General features: G+C 42.0%; 2 protein-coding genes across 4 annotated transcripts; both read right to left on the bottom strand.

Moving 5' to 3' along the window:
- Positions 1 to 322: 322 nt before the first annotated feature.
- Positions 323 to 5,222, bottom strand: LOC308293837 (CD59 glycoprotein-like). The gene is made up of 4 exons (XM_080736475.1): positions 5,106 to 5,222; positions 3,335 to 3,409; positions 1,927 to 2,028; positions 323 to 1,313 (listed from the first exon to the last, which is right to left on the bottom strand). Exons 2-4 carry the CDS (start codon positions 3,384 to 3,386, stop codon positions 1,102 to 1,104), a joined length of 366 nt encoding a protein of 121 aa, XP_080592601.1. The 5' UTR covers positions 3,387 to 3,409; positions 5,106 to 5,222; the 3' UTR covers positions 323 to 1,101.
- Positions 5,223 to 10,334: 5,112 nt separating this feature from the next.
- On the bottom strand, positions 10,335 to 24,264 carry prdm11 (PR domain containing 11). 3 transcript variants are annotated; one of them, XM_080736611.1, is made up of 7 exons: positions 23,707 to 24,264; positions 20,793 to 20,884; positions 19,689 to 19,948; positions 17,921 to 17,988; positions 17,174 to 17,361; positions 14,543 to 15,016; positions 10,335 to 13,632 (listed from the first exon to the last, which is right to left on the bottom strand). In XM_080736611.1, the coding sequence occupies exons 2-7, from the start codon at positions 20,818 to 20,820 to the stop codon at positions 11,474 to 11,476; spliced, it is 3,177 nt and encodes a 1,058-aa protein (XP_080592737.1). In that variant the 5' UTR covers positions 20,821 to 20,884; positions 23,707 to 24,264; the 3' UTR covers positions 10,335 to 11,473. The 3 variants fall into 3 exon arrangements, with proteins under 3 accessions (XP_080592737.1, XP_080592738.1, XP_080592739.1); XM_080736612.1 differs by lacking the exon at positions 23,707 to 24,264 and adding an exon at positions 21,243 to 21,827; XM_080736613.1 differs by lacking the exon at positions 14,543 to 15,016.
- Between the last annotated feature and the right edge of the window lie 93 nt (positions 24,265 to 24,357).

A 24,357-nucleotide genomic window follows, 5' to 3' on the forward strand; every position in this document is an offset into this window, starting at 1 on the left:
ACAATGAATAAATCTAATATTTTATCATTTGTCTTGAATTTTGACTCTCGTCATTCCTCTATAATGAGGCTTACACGCTTTTCACAAGCTGATGAGTCTTTAACAACTGTTTGTTTCTCCTCAGTTTCATTCTAGTCCTATAACAACTCATTACCAAAATACTGACCAGCATGGGATATTTTTTTTCCCAAGTATATTCTCTTAAAATTAAAAAGAAATTCTCACAGTGCCGTCTAGTGATGTTTCTTTTTCTTACCTTCCGCTGAGTGTTGTGTGTTGGGAATACAGTAATACAACCATTTAGACCAGGTTGACGGTAAATACATTTAATTTGTCTTTATGTGTTCTATTCAACTTATAATAGCTAACATAACAACAACAACAACAACAACAATATTGATCAAATAAAACTTTTTTTAGTTCAGGTTAAAGAAATAATTATAATTCAGCAGTCGTGCTACAAACTGAAATATCTTGGTGTTGGTTAAGACCAAGTCGTTAGTTTAATAATAATAAGACCAACAACCTGAGTGAGGACCTAGTGGAGACCAGGCATTAGTTCTAACAGTCAGCTATATGCCGGTGGTTCTCAAAGTGCGGTCCGGGAACCCCTAAACGTCCTTGAGGGGGCTCCAGGAAGGGTCCTCAGCTAAGTTGATAGTTAGGAACCAAAATAATTGACCCTTACAGCAGTGGTTCTCAACCAGTGTTCCTTGAGGGGGTTCCAGGTGGTCCCCAGCTAAATGATGGAGAGTTGGTAACCCTTATAATCTTAACCTATAGATCTTTAACTCTTGAGAGTGTAAAATGAAACCAAATCTGGTTTCATTGTACGCTCTCTCACATCAAAACAGCATGGAATTGTGGTCAAAATCTTATCCAAAGACAACTAAATATTCAAAGTTTTGGTTTCCGAGAGGCTAAACCTCATCAAATGGTGGTCAGTGGCACAAATGCAGAATAAATAATGGTTGAAAACCACTGCCTTACTACAGTACACCCAGGGAGTGTAGACATGGGACAAATGTGTACACTCTCTGAGTTGTGGGGGTCCGTGCATGTCAAACCGAGGGCTTTGAGAACAACTGAGCAGGAATAGGTCTACGACCTCTGACCCCACAACAAGGCCACCATTGACCCCAGGGCAGCCAGGGCGGCCGTGGACGTTGATGCCAGGGCTGCGGCGTTGCCAGTGTTACACAAGCTGCTGCTGCAGCATCTGTAGGTGAAGCCGGAGATGGCCGGAAACATCTGAGTCAGACGAGAGTTGTCGCAGTCTGTGTATCGGATGCACTGACGGATGGTCTTGCCACCTACATGTTACAACAAGAACAGGGTGAGAAACAACAGTAGTTCTCAAACATCTTCATGTCAAATATTCCCCAAATTATATTATCAGGCAGTGGACCAATATTTTAAAAAAAGGTATTTTGTACCGGAACTCCATAAGAGATATTTTGCGTTGTAGATCTTCTATTACTGAATTGCTGAAAACTTCAACAGAGCTTAAGTATTTTAAACGGACCCCTGGGTCCTCAAACCAGGCTTTGAGAACCACTGATAAACAATACAACTGACCATGATACTGAAATGATACCAACCATGGTACTGAAATTATGAGGACCATGATACTCACACGATACTCCCATGGTCATGATACTGATCATGACACTGACATGATATAACATGATTACAATGATACTGATTATGATACTGACCATGTACTGACCATGATACTGACCATGATACTGATCATGATACTGACGATGATACTGACCATGACACTAACCATGATACTGACCCTGACACTAACCATGACACTGACATGATACTGATGATGTCAGTATCAAAACTGTAAGGATAACAGCAAAAAATGTCAAATGTATACTCCGTTGTAAAGTACAAGCTAAATCAGGATTAACACACCTCTCTCACTCAGGGAAATACAGGAGTCTTCAAAGGTACACTCCTGGACGTTCTCACAGCGACCTGTGTAATCAGAACATTTATAACAGCGGAGCGCTGCACCTGAAACACAAACAGGGGTCTGATGAGGAACTGAAGAATGAACCACATTCAGGAGGTTTACCACTTGAACCCCAGCATCCATATTATACCAGATCTACAAAGTAAGCTTGTAAATTGGCTAGTTTTGGTCAAGAGGTTTGGTGTGGTTTGAAAGTGGTCAAAGTAAAGAGCCAATTCGTCCAGCTTATTAAGTCTAGAGGGTTTAAGTGGTTAAAGAGTCTCAAAAACAACAATTACTTACTTTAAGAACTAAACAAAAAAAGTATTTATTTTAATACTTTGTACTTCTGCTCCGCTACATTTCAGAGCCAAATGTTATAGTTACTTTTATGACACAACAATTATTTGAAAGCTTAACTACTAGATACTGCAGATTTATACAAAAATATATGAACTGATAAATGATTATGTCTTTAGAGGTTAATCTACCAGAAGCACATAAAGTAGGCTACTGTAATTACCAGGCAGCTGCAGAATTATTGTGATGAACAAACACATTAATGCAGTTAATTAATTACAATCCATATGATTGGGAGATGGGTCATTCTGCATAATGAGTACTTTTATGTTGGGTACTGATACCAAAGTATTTTTAGTATTTTTAAACTGTGATTTCAAGTTTCCAGTTAGAAAACATCATTGCATAACAGTTTGAATCATAATGTTTCTTACAGATTCAAGAGGACTGACTGCTCTAAGATAACATTAAAAAAGAAGGAAAAAAGAAAATCATCATCATCATCAAACATCAAAACACATCATACAGTATAGGTTTTTATTACTTATGGTAAAGCTTGTATGCTCTTGGGAGGAAGGTGCCTTTTTGTGTGACTCACAGGTTGTGACCTGACCTCCCATTTCTTAAATTGTAGCAATTTTTGTTTGTAGTCAGTCTCTGGATCATAGGACTGGTCCCTTCTCTCAGTAGTCAATTGAATTATGCTATTATAGCTACTTACTGTAATCTTCAACAAACTAAATCAGAGTATCTACTGAGTATCAGAGTATGACTACTACTAGTATTACTATATCGTTGTTGTCAGGTGGAAACCTTGTATGTCCAAAACCATTTGTTTTGTATTTATCATTTTAAAAATGATTTCGTGAAAACAGCCGATCTACAAGCACACAACGCCTCGCGGCGCTTGTAGATCTGCTGTTTTCACTACTTTTGTGCCTTGTATGCGAAAGAATTTACTAATTTGAAACTTGGAGATACAAGGTTTCTGCCTGACAGTGACGATATGAAAGCATGACAGAATATCTGTTCAGATGGAATATTGTAGTATACTGGAGATAAACTCACCTGAACCAAACATCCCCCAAAATATCACCAACAGTCCTAGACAGCGCTTCATCTCCTCAGCTCTCAGTTTCCCCTCTTTAAAAAAATAATAATTACAAAATAGAATTCAAATAAAGTAGGAGGCAACCCAGCTCTCCCCACAGCAGGCAGGGTTAGACAGCAAAGATCTGTGTGACTGACTGACTGACTGGGCTTGATGTCAAGTCTTCTGATTACAGACAGACAGAAAAACAGACAGACAGTTTTTAGACAGAAAGACAGTCTTTGTCCATCGGGCCACAAAAGGCCCCTGTCCCCCCCCCACTCCATCTGCCCTCGGACCACACTGGAACAATCATTTGGCAGCAGCAGCCAGAGCAAAGCTGCGTTATAGTAGGCCTACACACGTTTATTTATGTTATTCCCTCTGAATAAAGCCCCCTGTAACATTAGATGGTCATTCAAAATATGCATGTTCTAAATTTGTGGAACCTCTCTCTATTTTTTCATTTTTATTTAATTTTATGTCCCAGCTGTTAATGTGATTCTCTCACCCAGGACTTCCAACTAGTCTAACAGTAGCTATAGTAGAGCAGCATTATCATCTAATAGTAAGGAGGACGACAATCATATTTACAGTAGGTGACACACAATATTAATCTGATCCTTGAATAAACATAAATAAGATTTGAATTGTTGTGTACATATATTCTATTGCCAGCTATTTTCCATGTCTGAGTGACCCCAAACTCTCTTGAGCAGGACACTTAACTCTTGACTGGGACTGCACACTGCTCCAAGGGGTCAAATGTGGAGCCTGTAATCATTACAGATACCCTTTATATGCCTTTATGAATATGATTATTGTGCTCCATTAGCCAATCATTTGGCCTTCTAATGATAAATGTCATCTGGTGTCAGACTCAATATATGCCAGCAGACTTCAAATACCAAACCAACGCTGTCTCCTTAGCCCACACAATCAGACTGTACTGGTTTTTAACCTTTAATCATCAAGTGAAAGTTAACCGAGCAACACGCACGCACGCACGCACGCACGCACGCACGCACGCACGCACGCACGCACGCACGCACGCACGCACGCACGCACGCACGCACGCACGCACGCACGCACGCACACACACACACACACACACACACACACACACACACACACACACACACACACACACACACCTGGAGACTATCCACGATTTTTCTCATATTCTCAAGTTCCTTACTCTGACAAGCCTGCCCATTCCCTTGGTGTGCAAAGGGACTTCTTTCTTCTCATATTGTTTATTAAAATACATGATTTATCATTTTGGATAATGATGCATGTTTCCCAGCCCTGGTGCTATGGTGTTGGCAGGGACAATCCACACTGTGTCCTTTCCAGATTGGCTCAGAATCAAACATTAGTTTGTTCATTGTGTGTTAATCACCACTGTTGCATATGGTTTGTCTGCAACGTTCATATTTGATCAGCAGATGTTGCTCTGCTGATCAACTGTTCTATGAAGGTTTTTTCCCAAAATTGCTATAATTGTCTTGACTACATCCACAAAACCCCTTACTCCTCTGACAGAATCAATCACCTCAAACCCATTTTCTTTGCTCAACATCAAACAACGCTTTGCTTTCATATCATACACACAGCCAATGTATAAACTACAGAGCATTCAGTAGACATTTAGAAGACAGCATGCAGGGCACGTAATTACCAAATTGTCTTTAATTGTAAAGGCATTTTGCTATAATAAAAAAAAAGAGTATAGTAATCGCAACTTACCGTGAATATATTGTATACTGTATTGTACGTTTTGAATGTCTTCACTTGCATAAAAATACAGTAAGCTAAATTAGCAAAGAAAACTCTAAATGAAAAGCACATTACAGTACACTGAAAATGTTGTGCAAGTGCTAAATCAAAGTCAAAGAGAGATTCATTGTGCCCAGGGACGTGCTGGGCCCCTGATTCAGCCCGGGAAAAAGAGTTGGAGAGGCCCTCATTGCGCGCTATAGAGAGAGATCTCTCTCTATAGAGAGAGATCTCTCTCTCTATAGAGAGAGATCTCTCTCTATAGAGAGAGATCTCTCTCTATAGCGCTGCTGCTACTCAAAGATTTGCCATTTCAGATCATGACAAGCCAGTGGGCCAACTACATGAGTTATATTTCGTCGTTGTCGGGTGGAAACCTTGTATGTCCAAAACCGTTTGTTTTGTATTTATCCTTTTAAAAATGATTTAAACTAGTGAAAACAGCCGATCTACAAGCACACAACGCCTCGCACCGCGAGGCGTTGTGTGCTTGTAGATCTGCTGTTTTCACTACTTTTGTGCAAACAGTTTAATTTTTACTTTTGTGCAAACAGTTACATTTTTTCCTAATGGCCGGCCTGGACCGGCCGGGAATGAACCGGCCGTTCGGGATTTGTCCCGCTTTTCCCAATGGCCAGCACGTCCCTGCATCGTGCCTCAGCACCACGTCTTTGTTCTGGGTCACATGCAATATTGTCCCTTGCCAGGCAACGGGTCAAAAACCCTCTGGTGTGCCGGATCCAGTCTTGACAACACTCTGCCGGCCAATTCCATTTCCTGTATTTCCCCGCTATATGGGCTTCTTAGGTCACTGCCATGCAGAGAAAACCTTGAGCAAAAGAGTGGTGGAAGGAAGCCAAGGCAAACATTTATGAATCACTGGTTGATATATTAAGCAACAGTTGTATCTGGACACCACTGTGAAAGCTGACAGTATCCCAAACCACCACATGTAGTAGACAGACAGAATGTACTGCTTGTTTAAGATGATGTTTTCAACATGCAGACATTTAGCCAATCGAGCTCACAATGCAACACATTGTGAGCTTGTTGTTTTTGCTATTTTTGAACATTTATGCAGATTTTTTGCCAATAGCATCATCATGCCCAGAATATGGACACTAGATTAAAGTGACTAACTTCAGTGGCTAGAAGTTAGTCCAATGATTAGATAAGTATATGTAGGCCTATAGATAAGTAGACACTAGACACTAGTAGTATTTATTTGATAACCATACATTTGCAATCTCCAATTTCATACATAAAGCCTGGAATAGAAGAAGACATGCAACTTACACATATTAGACAGTGGCACTGTGATGGATCATACCAACCTATTACTCAAGTCTGTTTCTTGTCCTGTTTCTGTGTTCTGGTTCATTCTGTCTTTGTGCCTCTCTCTCTCTCTCTCTCTCTCTCTCTCTCTTGCCCTCCACTCTCGTTCAGAACAACAATTGATGTACTCTTGATCTTAATTATGCAGTATTACTTTATTTTGTTTATTTGTTTTTGTGTCAGCTTGTTGGCACTGGGAAAAGGAAAAAAAAAAAAAGAAAAAGAAAAAAGGTATGTGAAAAAGAAAATGTTATGTAATTGTGTCTGAATAATCCCGTAAGGGATGGGCTGCGAAAGGCAGCCAGACACGGAAATAAAATTATTCATTCATTCATTCATTCATTCAGTAGCCAGTTCTATATGAAATCTAATCTAACAACCAACCAACAAACCAATGGGGGTCTACAGCCTAATAAGCATCGATTTGGGGGTTGTTTGAGAACCACTGTGTTAGACCTCGTTGAAGAGACATTTTTCATTTCATGGCCGAACAGAAACCTACATTTCTGTTCAACAAGGCTTTTGCTGGAGGACTCCCTCCTCCAGGACAAAGCTCATTTCATTCTCTGACTTTAACATTGATCTACTGCTGGGAGACAGCTCTGAGTTGGACGTACACACAGCCCTGTTAAGAGGACAGAGGGGGGGTTGTAGTGGGTCTCACAAAGACCTCCAGAACCGCCAAGACAGAACACACAGCAAACTCTCAATTTATAGACTTGTTAGACACACATGTGATGGCGGTTTTTCTTTAGCTTGACAATGCAAGATCTTTTATAGCTTACGATAGTCAAAACGTTGTACACACAAGCACACTTTCAAAACAAAAGACTATATTAGGGACTAACCATGGAAAATATTTTATTCAACAATAATTTCCCATCATATATTTCTTTACAAAGCATATTATAGAACCAGAATTGGGATTTAAGAATACAATTTGACATTTAGGTTCCATGTTCCACATGTTAATCCAAAATCCTGTGCTCATCCAAAACGTCCAAAAAAGGTTCAATCGTCCAATTATGTGCATGTGAATCTGAGTTACACTGTAAAATCCTCAGTGCCAATTTAACTTTGCAATGTATAACTGTAACCAAATATACCTGTGGCTTCCATCCAATTATCACAGAGGATTTGTGTAGATGATAAACCCATTCATTGTTAGTCTGTCAGTGTCAGAGAAATAAATGAATCCTAACCTGACCACTGATTTTGAGTGACTCCAAGGGCATCAGCAAAATGACTATAAACGCCTGTTGTTGTTACACTCAGGGACGTGCTGGGCCCCTGATTCAGCCCGGAAAAAGAGTTGGAGAGGCCCTCATTGCGCGCTATAGAGAGAGATCTCTCTATAGCGCTGCTGCTACTCAAAGATTTGCCATTTCAGATCATGACAAGTGACAAGCCAGTGGGCCAATTACATGAATTAGGCCTATATTTCGTTGTTGTCGGGTGGAAACCTTGTATGTCCAAAACGGTTTGTTTTGTATTTATCATTTAAAAAATGATTTAAACTAGTGAAAACAGCCGATCTACAAGCACACAACGCCTCGCGGTGCGAGGCATTGTGTGCTTGTAGATCTGCTGTTTTCACTACTTTTGTACAAACAGTTTAATTTTTTCCTAATGGCCCGGCCTGAACCGGCCGAGAATGAACCGGTCGTTCGGGAGTTGTCCCGCTTTTCCCAATGGCCAGCACGTCCCTGGTTACACAGTCACTTCTTTGTTTTTAAATGGCTGCAAATGCAATCAGAACAAATTCAGATTCAGAGTATTGGTGAAAAATACAGTAATACTCTATTGCAGTCATTTAACGTGTAAAAGTGCATATTAATGTCAGGGATGCAATGCAGAAGATTAGCTCCCACAGTGCATTTATTTACACACTCATACCAATGACATTACTGGTTAGAGTGTATAAAAGTAGCCTACTACACTACTTTCTCATTGAACATTCTTTCTGTACAGCACCTGTGTTTACTTTGGATGACTTGTTATAATTTTTTTAATTATATATTGGGGGTTTTTTTCCACATAAAAGTGCAAATTCAACTCCAATTGAAAATTTATTAATTGTGCAACCGATTCATTTTAAGGCATATAAACGATAGGTGAAGTTTGGAGCTGAGCTAACATCTCGTCACAATATATGAACAGGATACAATATCCAGCTCATCTTTCTGGTTTTAATTTATCTACACTAAACAGCTAATTTATACCGAACAAAGAACTGAAGCTTATACTACTTTGATGCTGTGGAAGTCAAATATGAAACCAATACATTCAGCTGCTTTTAACACTCGTCAGGTCCTAAAGTTTTAATAGTTCTCAATGTCTCAAAAACATTATCTCTACTACTTAAACTACTTATTCAACGTCAACTTGATTTAAATCCTGTTCTTATCTCAATTATAGAGGACGTGCAGTAAAACAACCAGAAATGTTTATGTACCGACACAAAGTAAGAAGGAATAAAAAAGAATGCAGGTGAAAAAAACTGTACATTTGTTTGCCGTTTTACTGCTCTTTGCCTTTGTGGAACAGTGCAGTGATTTATCATACTTTGCAAAATAAAAGCCAAAGTATCAACAACAAACCTTCGTGATATGAGATATATTTAGAAATGTATGTTGTAAGCATTTGAAATACCGGTAGGAAACATCATATTGAGAAGTCAGGGATTATCAGCAAGGAGCTTTCAGTCAAACAATATCATTGATGACAATAAAGGACTATTGTAGTTCTTCTGAATACTTCCCAACCAGCATAAACATGAACAGGGGCGTCACAAGGGGGGGTGAGTGGGACTGAGTTACTAAGGCCCAATTATTTTATACTTTAGCTATTGAAAAATAGCAGATTATAAAGGCTCAGAGAGCGGAACTCGGTGCAGAGCTTGTAGATCTGCTATTTTTGAAAAGTCGTGAAAATGTGTGCAAAGCTTTGAATAGCTATATGTATTTTTAAAGCGAACATTTATCAAATCTTGCTTCTGGTGGGTCCCTGGAACTAAATATTTTGAGATGGGGGTCCGTGGTCAAATACATATAATTTTGGGGGTCTTTCACATGAAAAGGTCTGAGCACCACTGACATAGAAACATAGGTTTCTTCAAAAAACCTTAGAAGGATTTGAAATATTCAAAGATTTTCACGATAAAAAAATAGAAATAGCAGATCTACAAGCTTGCAGCGCCGCACTGTGAGCTTGTATATCTGCTATTTTTCAATAGTTAAAGCACAAAATAATTGTGCGGGGGCCCGCAGTGAATCCTTGTACCCAGGGCCCAGAATTTGGTGTGACACCCCTGAACATGAACAAACAACAGGTAAAAAAGTGAACATAAACAACAGCATTAATCAAACTCCAGCCACATCTGGAGTCAGTTTACAATCAACCAAAGGGTCAGAGTTCATTATAAGAACAAGCAGCAGAGAAAACACGTGGCATTCAGAGATAGAATAGTTTTGGATTCTGACAGAAAGCTTCAACATGAGCCTTAATTACCCATATGAAGGAAGTGACATTATTGTACACCTCATTGAAGTAACATTCCATCCGATCACATTAAACTGCATCTCCAAATACTAAAATAAAGTTGTGGTTTTTAAAACATTTTGGTCTGTTTATAATCATAACATGCATACGATAAAAAACGTGCAAAAATGTAATAATCTTCAAAAGCAAAGACATTGATACAGGTTTGATTATTTCTTTTTTTTTCTCTCTATTTTGCAAAACGTCATCTTTTCAGTCATTGAACAATAAAGCAGAACTGTTGAAATATTGCAACAAACTGAAAACACACCACGATGACGTGAAGCACATTTGATCCTGGACGTTTTATCCTGAGAACCCCCCCCCCCTCCCCCCCCAAAAAAAAGAAAAACACAGCTAACAGTAAGTTCTTTGAGCAGGAAGTACTTGGAGCCACACGTCAAACTGACTAGAAAATACTTCCTGTCACATTAAAGTTTAAGAACTGAGTATCACCATCAAGGGTTTCATATGGACTACATAATCCCGACGACCCTCTTACACGCTAGCTTTGGCATGAAGAACGGCTGGCATGCTAGCAGCTGCAGCTCCAAGGCATCACTGAAGAGCAGCCGTGAAACCTCACATTAATCCCAATCGAAAAACATTTCAAAGTGAAATTATCGGATAGATCAGTCAGCACAACAGTAAACATGTATGCAGCTCCAGGTATGGTAGCGTAGCAGTCTAGCACCTTTCCTTCTCTGATCTTGCATTCTGTCATTATGGCACAATCAGAAAATGCAGAAGAAAAATACTTCTCTTAAAAACAGGCTCAAATGCATATACATTATACAGTGTACGTGTGCGTGTACATACAACTGTATATCAGATTTCTATAAATTTCATTTAGAAATATATAGCCATGTATCACTCTTAAATGTGTCATTAAAAGACAGGCTGCCTAAATAAGAAAGCTGCCTTCAATTCTCTTAAAACAATTAATTGATTGTTCTCGTTAGCCGATTGGCTACCATGGCAACAACTAGCACTTTGAATCAGAAGCGCCAACTTATTGCCATGACAACTGCCTCTAGTCTACTTGTCTGGGATCAGTGACCATGGCTGTCTGGTTTTCTCATTCACAGGAAGCCGAAGAGCACTCACTGACTGGAGCCCAGTTCACAGCGTGGTGAAGGTGTTAGGCAGAGAACTAGCTGTGACACCATGGGTTAAAACTTTGCCCATGACCTTTATTGCATGAAGTTCACTCCCTCTACCCTCTATATACCCTGTTTTCCATCTCAATCCGCTTTACTGGGTCATGGAATAGAAATACCCTAAGGAATTATCTTTAAAAAAAAAAAAAAAAAAATCCCAATGTGGGAATATTGATCTGTAGAACTTCAGATGCTTGTGATGTTGATGGTTTTAGGACAGTGCAGGCTCCAGAGTTCACTGGGTCCTAAGGACAGTTTAATCCGAGTCACCAGTGTCCCAACGACAGCTGTTCTTAGCTCCTGTCAGATATCTGGGTAGAACTCTGTGTTCACGTCCACGCTGTGCAGAACAGACTTCTGTTCAGCCGTGGACATTCTGCTCAGAACCTCAGCAGACAGAGAGTAGCTGCTGCCTGACTTCTCCTCAAACCAGCTGTCCAGCGCTCGCTTGCCGTCAAAGTTAACAAGGGGAGGTCCATTCACAGCCAGGGTCAAAAGGTCATTCATCTGGTCCAGGGTGAGCCTAGAGCGACTGTTGTTCTTCCACATCTTCTGCAGAGAGTTGCGGCCTTTATCGCAGCAGGCCGTGGAGCTGGGCAGGACCCTCACCACCTGGACGATGCGGTTGAGCAAAGGGAAACGCTGCTTGTACCTGGAAATGTGACCGACCACCTCCTTGAAGCCGTTCACGTAGTAGTCGGCCTTCAGGTCCCTCCACTCCCCCACCACGCTTCCCCTTGCGTCTGTCCGGCCCTGGGCCTCGTTTCTGACAGAGGGCAACGTCTCCACGTGGTCAAAGATCAGCGAGATCTCATCCTCTCCGTAGCCCTGCAGGTCCTCGCGGCTCCGTGGCCAGGAGCTGAGGTCCAGGACGCGGCAGGCTTGGCTCACCGGCCGGCTCTGCTGGTCCAGCCTCTGGGCCAGGATGCCCTGGCTCCGCTGGCAGATCTTCTCTCGGATCGACTGGAACTTGGACTCTGCCACGCGCAGGTTCTTCAGGGCCACGCCGTTGAAACTCTCCCGGAAGTTTTCCTCAAACTCCTGCAGGTACTCCCCGGGGCAGTCGACCAGCTGTCCGATCTCCAAGATGGCATCCTGGATGCGCGCGTGAACCTGTGAAACCAGAAGATAGTCTCCCTGGAAGACAAAGGCTAGGCGGGAGAAGACGGCGATGACGTCCAACAGGAAGTAGATGAGCTTGACTGACTGGTAGTCCAGCAGGAACTGGAGCAGCGTCAGAGCGATGGCCGCAGCGTCAGCTCTCTGAGTCTGATTGCTGATCTCCTTCAGATGAGCCACGACTTCCAGGTAGTCTTTAATCAATGCATTCAGGACATTGGGCTCTCCGATAATCCATCGCACCGCCCGGATGTCTCCCAGGAACTCTGCCTCCTCTGAGAGGGTGGGGGCGCTAGAGCGGAGCTCCGACATCATGCGGGGGGAGTAGCGGTAGAAGCTGAGCAGCTGCTTCAGGTTGTTCTCCAGGTCTTCCAGACAGGTGAGCTCCTTCCCACTGATAGCATCTAAAACCTCCAAGTGTGGCCGGTGGATCATGACAGGCAGGCAGAGGATCCAGGGCAGAGTCTTCTGGATGGAGATGTACAGGTTGGCTCTCATTCCAGACGGGATGTTAGTTCCATCCACGCCTAACCCAACAACCGGCTGGTCCTGAAACCTCAGCCCCAGAACCCCGAAGGCTCGGTCCACAGCCTGGAGGTAGCCCTCCACGCTGGTCATGCCCAGTCTCTGTAGGGACAGGAACTCTGTGCTGGGACAGCCGTCACCGGAGGAGAACTGGACATAAAATGCCACCGTGTCAGAGAAGAGCTCGTCGTTCTGGGCATCCATAATGACACTTAGAAACGGAGACAGACGCATCTTCTCGGCCAGGTCCTCCTTCAGGGCGCCGGCGATGTGGTGGATTAGAATCTGACAGTCGCCCTCGTTAAGATACTGATCTACCACCTTCAGGTCACATTTCCTCAGCAGCTCGGCCAGGGGTCGGAGGTCAGAGAAAGGTCGTCCCTCAAGCGCCAGATGGTAGGCGGTGTTGAACAGCAGCATCATGTTGCGACACATCTCCTCTGTTTTCTCCGGGTGCATGCGGAGCTTGTACAGCTGGAGACACTTCTTGTGCAGGTTGCTCTGGCTGTGCAGCTTAATGGTGTGGATCTTGAACTGCTTGGATCCGATGATGAAGGCGGAGGTTCTCGAGGACTGGACGGTGTACTGACGACAGACGTGGCACCACATCTCGTTGAGCGTCTGCGAGTAGCGCAGGAACCAGAACTTCTTCAGCCACTCTTGTTTGAACCGTCGGATCCTACGGCCCGACGCCGCGGCCAGTTTGGCAGGGTCATCAGCAGAGGTCAAAAGTTCTGCACTGATGGATTCGTCGGCAGAGTCCATGTCCTGGTCGTCTTCGTCCAAAACCACTGGTCCTGGCGTCATGGGTTCATTTCCTACAAGACAAAAACACAACCAGAATGTGAACCCTACAACAAATTATACATATTATTATTATTATTATTAATAGCCTGCGAACACTCTCAGAGATTGACTTTTTTTTAGACTGTTCAAACTGAAATACTGTAACAAAATGAAATTAAATATTGTCATCACGTCTTTGTACTATGGCTATTATAATAAATTATTTAAATATTACGTATTTAAGAGTTTGAAAAATAAAATGGAAGAAACATTTGAAAGCTTTTAAAATATAAATTTAATGTAAATTAGAAATGTACAACAAAGTACAGAGCTGACATTCACAACATGAAATGAAAACAAGTGCAAAGGGAAACGGTTTCAGAAAACACATTCATATAAGTAAAATAAATTAGAAATGAAATCCCACAGCAATCATTCACAGTCACACAGACACACACAAGGCTTGTCCTGACGATTACGTTATACTATACTTCAATGGAAACGTAGAGGTAACAGGCTAGTCTAGTGTTTAAAGTATAAGTTCATATCCTGTCGATGTGCTGCTGAACAATACGCCTCTACCTAGTAATGGTCAGCCCTACAGTATGTAACAGTCTTGTAGCTTTGGGCCGGACAGCATCAGCCTCTCTAGCTGGCTCCAGGCATGTCCAAACATAGACATCAAAGGGGGCTGCCCTTTTATCCGTCTGTAAAAAGTGCCCTCGCCAGACCGTGAATGCAGTTTTTACTATTGTGAAAGAAATTGATTATGCTTAGTTCAGTGTGGTATCAAGCACCGAAAATAGCTGACCTCGAAGCTCAAAACGCGTTGTGAGCTTGGAGGTTCGGCTATTTTCGATATTTTCACCAAAAGGCCCTTTTCGAAATTTCAGCCTCTCCCTCTCTAACATTCTCTGCACGTCCCTGGCTGGCTCCACCTACCTGGCAGGTCTTCCACGGGTGCTTGCTCAGGAAGGGGCGGGGCCATAACCACCTCCACCCGCTCTCCACCTGCCCTGAACTGGCTTAGCTCCGCCTCCAGCTCCCTAATCCTCCTCTTCAGCCGGACACAGTTGGGACAGAAGGAGGACGTGGATGGCTTCTCTTCGCCATTTTTCTCCTCTTCCTCCTCCTCCACCTTCAGGTTAGCGTGAGTGCTGGAGGAGTCCAGCCCAAGCCCCAGCACTGGCACTTTACATTCACCGGTGAGATGTGAAGGCTCGCTTCGCTCCAGAGAAGCTTCGAGAACATCTTTAAAGATCAGGTCGATTTTCTTCTTCTTGGACGGAGGATGTTCGTCTGCCTCTCCGTCTCCTGGGTGTTTGGCGTGTCGGCCATGCAGAGCTGCAGACCACAGAGAGGGGCCTTTAGTGTCTGTCTCCAGGCCTAGATGGACTCTCGATGTCGTTCCTTGGTCTGGAACACAGTGGTATTAGCACGTTAGCGTACCAACACAATGCTCCACACATACATGACCAATAAACCTGATTAAAACTGGCACAGCACTTGTAGCGGGGGGCAATGTTTATAACTGTTCAACAAAGCTAAGAGAAAAAACAAAGTATGGGAAAAGGATAAGCTAAGACAACAAAGTTCAACAACATAAACCTGAGGTGCTTACCTGTAGCAAAACTTTCCAGGAAATGTTTTATGCTCTTCGTGGGGACTTAAAGGTTCTGACAAACGGAATTCAAAAAGTCCAATCAGAACCATCTACCTCTGGGATGTTTAAAAAAAAAAGGATGTATCTTGATCCATATTGTAATGTGGAGTACAGTAGCTTCTCAAGTTCTTAGTTTATATATTTTATATATATATATATATATATTATTTCAAGGGGTTTTAGAGTGGAGAGTGTGGTAGAGAGACAGGAAAGGGGGAGAGATGGGGGAGATGAGACAGGAGCCAGAGTGGAACTCAGATCCTCACAACTCACAAGAGGTATGTCTTCATAAAGCATATTTTAGACAGCATTTTAGATAGGTCACATATAGGTACCAGTTACTGTTAATATTATTATTTAGCTGTCTGTCTCAGTTCTGAACACACTTTTATTATGTTTGGGACAAGGAAAACCTCTAAACTACAAAGCTTCATTAAAACTCAACAACACTGAAACATCCTCAGCTACTGTACCTGGAAAGAAATGGCAAAAACATTCTAATTAACACTTTCCAGTTAATTGTAATATAACCGACATTTACTGTATACAGTAGGCCTATGTAAGCAGTATAATATTTGTTATACTGGTAATGGAGAAACGGTTGACTGTGATTTAAGAACAGATCTGATCGCTATAGATTTTAATGGCCCAGAGTTACAGTAGGCTCAGGGATAAAATTAGGATTTAGTGCTGGATGTTAGGCTATGAGAAGAGAATAGAATAGAACAACATGCTGCTACAGAGCTACCAAGCGGTGCTGGAGTTCACTTCCATTCAGTTCTACAAGAAACCGTGATCTAGTTTAATTTGGCACAAATGTTGACACATTCACAGGTTTACATATTATGGGATTTGACCAAATCTGATGGATGTTGATGAAACTCATTCAGAGAAAAACAAGATCTGAAGTCTTCATTTTAAAAGGTATTATGTGTTTGCAATTCAATGTAATAAAATTCGAATGAGAAATGATTTTATTTTTATGCAGTGGCACTCTAACAGTTTGGATTTAGAAGGTAACCAGTGAAGCTGCACAAAGTGATGCAAACCTATTGTAATGAAACCAGTGCTTGCGTGCCAGTGTCTGCAAATGTGCCCACCAGAGGGCGCTGTTGTTTTGTCACTGATATGCATAAAGATATGCATAATAGGAAGTTCCAACACCTCCTCTGTATGAATAAACTACAGAACATCCAAAATCTTGCTATCTTGCTTTATCTAAAAAAAAAAAGAGTCAAAGGCAAAATCTTAATATTAAAATCCTAAAATACTGCCCTGGTTTAATTTCAAGACCAGACTATAACTGTGACTTCCTATAACTAGCTATTACATACAGTATGGCTGTGATGTCTATCCTTACACTGAGCAGTAAACTAAAGCTTCACTGTCAGTGTCGATTAGATCCCAACAAATAAGGCAAGGTGGAGTTCTCAAGAAGAAATAGTGCATACATCCAATCAAAAGTCCAGGTGACAAATGGCAGATCAAAATCGAAAACGAATAAAGTCCACACACTGGTTCCTCAGCTACACATTTTTTTTTAATTATCAGTCTCTCGATACCTGTGATAACTGATTATTTTATTTTTACTTTTCATCTGTGCACCTTCACTTAACATAAAGCAATGGTATTTTACTTTACTGATTTATAACCTGATTTCTTTACTTTTCTTTATCTGTTTGATTATTTTGTTTGCTTAAACTTAAAATGTCAAATAAAACTTTAATGCAATTAAATATTAAATCATAATAATTCATTAGAAGATCTTGCACTTTTTTGCCAAAATATTGGTCTAAACATCGGAAATATGTGGACTAGGACTCTCCCAAAACCGGGATTGGACCCCAGAATCTGGGGGTATATAATAAAATTAATAAAATTAATACAGACACTTCCTTTCTCAGTCTCACCTGCATCCAGGTTACAGTCGATGCGTTGCTGGGAGACACTGTGCAGCCGTCTCATGTAGTCGTCACTGTACCAAACCCTTAGCCGCGCCCCCACCTTTAACCCCCGGCTGACCCGGAAGTAGATATGTCCTGCATGTTGGAATGCCGTCAGGTTCCTCTCAGCTTCATCGGATGAAGTACGCACATACCTGCGAAGACAGACAGATTGATAGACAGATGCGGAGAAGGTCAGATGTAGAATGAATGAGAATTACTTGATTGCTCTGATTCCAAAATGTACCACTACTGGTACTTATAACTATAACTTATAGTATAAGTTATAGTTATTTATCAACCTTTTCAGGCCGCAATATAAAGACACATAAATGAGCACACGAGCTCCTTAACTACTGGTTGTAATATCGTATTTAGTTTTTCCCCTTCTGCTTAGTTTCAGATTTATTTCATGTTAAATAAAAAGTACCCAAAGGACATTTCTGTTAGTGCTGGAATTTCTTTCTTTTTTTTGTTTGTTCAAGGTTTCTTTATTATTTTTACAACTTGTATATTATTCACAAAAATATACAAAAGATGATGTATTTTATCCCCCCACCCCACCAAAGGAGTGCTGGAATTTATGAACTCTTCTGAGCTGTGCCCCTGGTAAAGACACTACTTGTTCAGACTGAGTTGTGCTTGCATTCTCTTAGGTTAAGTTACACTGACTTCCAAACATGCAGGTATTATACAGTCAATGACGCTGCATACCTCATCCAGTTGGCTTTGGCCTCATCACTGCCATCTATGGACCTGTATGTGTTATTGGCATCAACCACCTAGAAACATCCAACACAATATCAATTAATATAATATACCTGCAAGCAGCGATAAAGTGGCCAAGCCAGGACAAAGTAGGAAAGCAAAAAAGCAGCAAGGAAAAATAGCAGGAAAAGCCAGAAAAGTGGGAAAAGAAATCAAAGAAAAACTAGAAGCAGTGTTCTTCCGAGAACAGGTCTCCGGCAGGTCAGGTAGGTTTTTTTTGGCCTACTGGTGCCACTATAATAGGTAAAATGCAGGGCAAAGGGTTTTCCTTAGCCTCTGGGAAGTGCGCATACAAAGTTTTACACTGTTCAGTGGAGTTATAGGTAATAGCGCTACCATGAGGCTGATTTGTAATTTTTTAAGTAACATTTTTCCTCGGCCTGGTGGGAACGTGCGTGCACAAAAGCTGTCGGAATAATAATATTACCAAGTTCAATAGTGGCTATGGTGATATTAATATACATTATCTTATTCATTCAAACATTCAAACTGTGTCTGTCTATTGATCCTTCCAGCCACCCAGGGTCTATGAATAACTCTTCCAGCTGAGAGCCAAGACCATTAACCACATTAACCCTGACATCCATTTGGGGAATTTGGGCACATTTTCAATAGTCAAATAGTCTTTTCAGCTATTTTTGCTACTCAGCATTCAACAAAGTATATTAAACAGGCGGCTTTCATAATGTGTTGTATACTGGTTCTACTGGTTTTCTGTTGGTTAGATCAGTGTTTCCCAAACAATGGGTCGGGACCCATTTTTATTTCAGTCAATATCCCCCTTCATGCAACTTGTTCTAGCAAAAGAATATACTGTAAATATATAAATAGTGAAAATAACAAGCTCACAACACGTTGCAATACATACGGCTTCCGTGGTTAATTCTTAACGATTTTTTTGTACGTTTGGATCCCAGGGAGACTCGAGACTCGAGCTGAAAAGGTTTGGGAAACTCTGGAATAGATAATACTTGTACCCGTAATTGCCGGACTATAAGCAGCGGCTTTTTTCCCATGTTTTGAACCCTGCGGCTTATACAACGGTGCGGCTTATATAAAGATTTTTTACAGCTAACGGCCAGTTAGTTAGTTTTACAATGGTCTTTAACAAGGATTTATATATAGATTTTTGAGCGGTGGTCACACCGTCTCCATAGCGTGGCCGTGTGTGTATCCGTGTGTGTCTGTCTGTCTGTCTGTCTGTCTGTCTGTCTGTCTGTCTGTCTGTAGCCTGAGGTGTATGTAGCCTCAGTACATCTGGGTGACCAGAGAGGTGCTGTTGAGTCTAGCTTACCCTGAGCATCAACTGCAACCAGTTGGGGCCTGAGTGAGCAAGTATGGCTCACACTCTCTCTCTCTCTCACGCACACGCACACACCCCCCCCCCCCCCCCACACACACACACACACAAGCTGGGTGAGCAACGCACACACGCACGCAGCCACGCACACACACACCTCTGTGAGCAACACACACACACACACACACACACACACACACACACATGCACGCACGCACGCACACACACCCCCACCCCCACACACGTGCAGGCACCACCGCTCACTTCAAACTTGGGTTTGATTTTATAGCTAACGGCCACCAGGGGCACTCTAGCGGGAAGCAGGAGGGACACCTGCACCTTTTTTTATCCTAAATGTAGCTGGTGCGGCTTATATTCAGGTGCGGCTTATAGTCCAGCAATTACGGTACTTACTATCCAGGAGAAGAAGCCGGTTGACTCGTCCTTGTTGACCAGTTCTCCTTCATACGGGCCAAACAGCGCCCCCCTGGGGATGTTTTCAACCAGGCAGCGGACATCGGTCTCTTCTCCCTCTGTGAACACTTCCAAGCCCACGGGCACAGAGAGCGCCGCCCTGTTGGCGCTGCCTGGTGCTACAGGAGTGTCGGGGATGAAGAGTGGAGGGCCGTGGGTTGAACACTCTTTCTGAAAATACTCTTCACACTCCTCACAGACTACGCACGCACACACGCACGCACGCACACGCACACGCACACGCACACGCACACACACAGTTAATGGACTCTCATACACAATGTTGTTTCTGTCATTCAATGTTATATGAGTTAGGAAAAAAGGACCTCAATTGAAACAAGCCATAGCCTTTTTTTTTTGGATGTATCCTTTTAGTTGGCCTTGTACCAGTGAACTGTACTGTCACAAAACTGTACCTTTTCCTATGCAAACTTCTAATAATGTTTTTCAATCAATCAATCAATCAACCAGTACAACTAAATATTCAGTTCCTCCATCTGCAACATAAAATCAAAAATCAAATCAACTTTGAAGTGAGCAGTGGTGCGTCTGTGTGTGTGTGTGTGTGTGTGTGTGTGTGTGTGTGTGTGTGTGTGTGTGTGTGTGTGTGTGCCCATGCGTGGCCGTATGTGGCTGTGTGTGTGTGCGTGCGTGTGCCTGCCTGCCTGGCCTGTGCCACTTGGTCACCTGGTGACCAGCGGTATTGCCATGCTACAAACATACACACACTCTGCCTGGCCTGCTCAATAGCACCACTTGATCACCCAGGCCTGCAGGCCTGTTGGTCACCAGCGGTATTGCCATGATACAAACAAACAAACAAAACTACACACAAACCCACGCTAAGGAGACGGTGTACCACTTCTCAAAAATAGTAAGGTGATACAAAGGTGAGAGACACAGTAGGAAATATTTCCATGATCCTCGAAAGATCATGGAAAGAGGTAGAGGTACGAAAAAGAGTAAAAGTTCAAAGTAACTACAAGTTGTTAGAACTGTAAATAAATGACAGATGCAAATATTTCAGTCAAACAGACAACTCACACCAAAGGTCTATTTCCTGGTTGCTCATCGTGTTGCCATGTTGACTGTTGATTGACAGTTTGTCTCCTTACTCCGCCACTTCACTTCCCCCTCTGTTGACAGAGAGGAAGCATCACAAATTATTTTGTCAATAATTATAATACAAGTAACACTCCCTAAGGTCGAGTAGCGACCGTCAGATCTTTTAATACGGCACATTTAAAGGAGTAGTTCACCCCCAAAATGACTTTTTTTCTATCGATTACTCACGCCATGGAGAGTAGAGTTCAATAATATTTTTTGGTTTTTGTCACATTCCTAAGACAAAATTTTGATTCGAGTACATTTACCCCCATTTTATTGAACTCTACTCTCCATGGCATGAGTAATCAATAGAAAAACAGACATTTCGGGGGTGAACTACTCATTTAAGTCATTGGGAGTACAGCTATTTTTCTGATCTTGACTTACCTTTTCAAGTCGTCGCGAAATATCTTCAGAGATTAATAGGGTGATAAGCTTATGCTGAATGATCAGGTGCCGTATCTTCCCAAGGGGCTATATGGCAGCTACCCAATCGACACAGAATAAAAGTCCCATGGTGTTAAATGACAGCGACAGCTGACCAATTAGCAGGCACGTACACACATAGACATCAAAGGGGGCTTAAACCCCTGCCCTTTTCCGTAAAAAAACAGACCATGAATGCAGTTTTTACTATGGCGAAAGAAATTGATTATGTTTAGCTCAGTGTGGTATCACTGAGCTGCGACACGTTGTGAGCTTGGAGGTCGGCTATTTTCGATATTTTGCCTCTCTAACATTCTCTGCACGTCCCTGCCAATTAGCACAGTTAAAGGTGTAAAATGGGCTGAACTGGTATTGTGAGCTTCTTTATCTCGTTTATCTGGGTGCAAAGTAACCAAAAACAACAAGTCAAAAACTGCTTCCATTCAACAGTTCACAGAATGACTGCATAGTAACAACATGGGCAAAGTCCGCCAACCCGAGATATTCCACTGGAATCAGATACGGTAATTCGCTGTTTTGGTGTTTTCACTGATTGTTTTGGTTGCCCAAAAACATCCAGACAGTGAAAACACAATGTACAGTGAAAAGTCAATGTGTCTCTGCAGGTAAACACCACACTACAGGCTGGTAACTGCTGCTATAGATAGAGAGAAATGGACGTATTATTTTGCGATGTAAACACAGGGCAAAACTACAATGTTATATTTAAATGATAATGAACTTTGTCCTCATATATTGATTAAAGTGTTCAATAACCACTTGAACCCTATATACCTTTTTGACCGTGATCCTCCAGGTTTCTATCCTTGGTCCTGCCTTTTTTAGCAACACCAAATCTCTATAGGTAAAAACATGGTCGTACGGTATTTCAATGAATGTTCACCTATTATGACATACCCAGAAAAGGGACGCTATATGTTCAAAATGCTATTTTTTCATTGTCTTTGTGAACAAATAAGGTTATGTGATGGATATGTTATCACTTGGCATTCATCATCGTCCTCAAATCCAACCTTGAGCACAGCTAACAGACTGGTCTTTGGCTCAGGCTGACAAGCCTGCCCTCATGTTGGATGGGTTCAGGCAAATGAATGCCCTGCTATATTGCACGTGAAAACTAATTGAAAATACAGAATGCAGCCTAAATGTACACTGCCCTGCACTCAAACTCAACGGCAGGGATCTTCAACGTTTTCAGGCCAAGGACCCCTTAGTTGAGAGAGAGTTGAAGCAGGGACCCCCACAACCTTTTCATAGATTCCATATAGTTTCATTGTTTGACTTTTATTTTTTATTTTTTTGTATTTTGGATTCATGTCAATTTGAGTTTTCAGATATTTAACCACTTGAACTGACAATAAAATTGACCTTTCACTCTTTAATTAGTTGTCTCTTTTCCCCCTCTACACCAAAGCTCTTTGCCAAAAATAGCCGATCTACAAGCTCACAGAGGCGTTGTGAGCTTGTAGATCTGCTATTTTTGTCTAAAGTTCTCAGAATAAGGACACTAGGGACAGGGTTCAAGTGGTTAATATAAAAAAGAACAACAAATGTTTCTATCACACGAAAATGTGGAGGACCCCCTATAGTAACTCTGAGGACCCCCTAGGGGTCCCGGACCCCATGTTGAAGACCCTTGGACTAGTGTTTTTATTTCGGCTCCATGCAGTGACCTGTCAGCCCTGCAGGATGCATGCCTCCTCGGTGTGACTTGAGGTCAGCTCTCCTCTGCACAAGTTCACTGACACTGTCACACTCACAACAACACACACTTGCATAATATTTACTGTGTAGCCTATTTCATTTTATTATTATTAGACAGAGTGACAGCCAATGATTCTGCTTAAGACACGTATATGCCTACACTAATACCGGCTTCATAAAGACAGGTGACGATCATTAAGACATATTATTTACTGATGTTACAGGCTGCGCAATAATTACAAAATCCGATGACCGTTTGTTTCCTGGCCGACAGGATTGAGCAATTCGTTTTTCATTAATCACTAACATAAAACACTATTACATAATGATCGTATGCTGTGTTATTACTGTGTTATTATCATCGTTACAACGCATCGGACAGACTTCTAAAACCGTGTCATTTTGTCCAGATGTGAAGTCTCGGTGTTGACTTTTAAAGAAAGAAGAAAAAAAAGAGGACTACAGAATCAAAAGGCAACTAGGCAAGTGAGCGACAGAGTTCCATTGAAGTTCCAACAGATCTAGGTGTTTACAGTAAGTGAATCCGCAGCATATTTTTGGTGTTTTTCTTTTGGGTGAATATAAAACAGGAGCTGTGTCGTAGTTTGCAGCTTTCAGTCTGCAGGCTGTTGGCAATCTGCCTGCCGTTTTCGGAAGCCATTTTCATTTTGGCCACATTGGCGACTAAAACATAACTCACCTTCTGGAGAGAAAAGCCCCCCCGGAGTCCCCAGACCCTCCCCCGGTCTTTGTGCTCTGACCGATCGCTGACTGGTCGCACTGGTTTCACTGGGTTTACAGCCTGGGCGACGCAAAGTTTCTCCCCCTCCTCCCGTTCATTATTGCATCGAGTCGGTCGCCTGCTGGAGCTTTGACCACCATTTTTTTATCACAGGAAATGACATGGAAAACGGAAGAAAGAAAGAAGCCAATTGCACAAAAAATGTTAAGTTAGCCTACAGTGCGATTTAAAAAAAAATATAGGGCTATAAATTATTTCGGCTTTTCAGGTCCCCGTACCCCGGGCGCCCTCTGCCATTACTGGCCATACACTGCCACGTTTCATATTTCATTTCGTTGAGGCATTTATTTTCTGTTATTACTTATTAGACACACAGTTATAGGCAGCCCACAGACAACCTTAACCTCACGTATAGCCATGAGTAATCGGTAGGCTACAGTGACTACTTTACCAGAGCCTATAAAGCCAATGTCAAAATAAAATGTCCCTGTCCTCTGTGATGCCAATGTCAAAATAAGATGTCCCTCTCCTCTGTGGTAGCCTACCAATCAACTGTATAAAACAGATCATGCAGTGATTCGCAACCCCTTTAAATTCAAGGACCCCCAG

The sequence above is a fragment of the Nannobrachium achirus genome (assembly GCF_963921795.1).
Source record: "Nannobrachium achirus genome assembly, chromosome: 11".
NCBI lineage: Eukaryota > Metazoa > Chordata > Actinopteri > Myctophiformes > Myctophidae > Nannobrachium > Nannobrachium achirus.

What these genes read in the sequence shown, in the direction of transcription:
- prdm11 (XM_080736611.1), bottom strand. Translation starts at nt 20,820, where the DNA reads ATGAGCAACCAGGAAATAGACCTTTGGT. An exon ending in CCAGGAAATAGACCTTTGGT is followed by an intron (nt 19,949 to 20,792) that starts GTGAGTTGTCTG and finishes GTGCGTGCGTAG; the next exon opens with TCTGTGAGGAGTGTGAAGAG. An exon ending in CGACTGTAACCTGGATGCAG is followed by an intron (nt 15,017 to 17,173) that starts GTGAGACTGAGA and finishes ACTGTGTTCCAG; the next exon opens with ACCAAGGAACGACATCGAGA.
- LOC308293837 (XM_080736475.1), bottom strand. Translation starts at nt 3,386, where the DNA reads ATGAAGCGCTGTCTAGGACTGTTGGTGATATTTTGGGGGATGTTTGGT. An exon ending in TTGGGGGATGTTTGGTTCAG is followed by an intron (nt 2,029 to 3,334) that starts GTGAGTTTATCT and finishes TTTGTGTTTCAG; the next exon opens with GTGCAGCGCTCCGCTGTTAT. An exon ending in TATTTCCCTGAGTGAGAGAG is followed by an intron (nt 1,314 to 1,926) that starts GTGTGTTAATCC and finishes TGTAACATGTAG; the next exon opens with GTGGCAAGACCATCCGTCAG.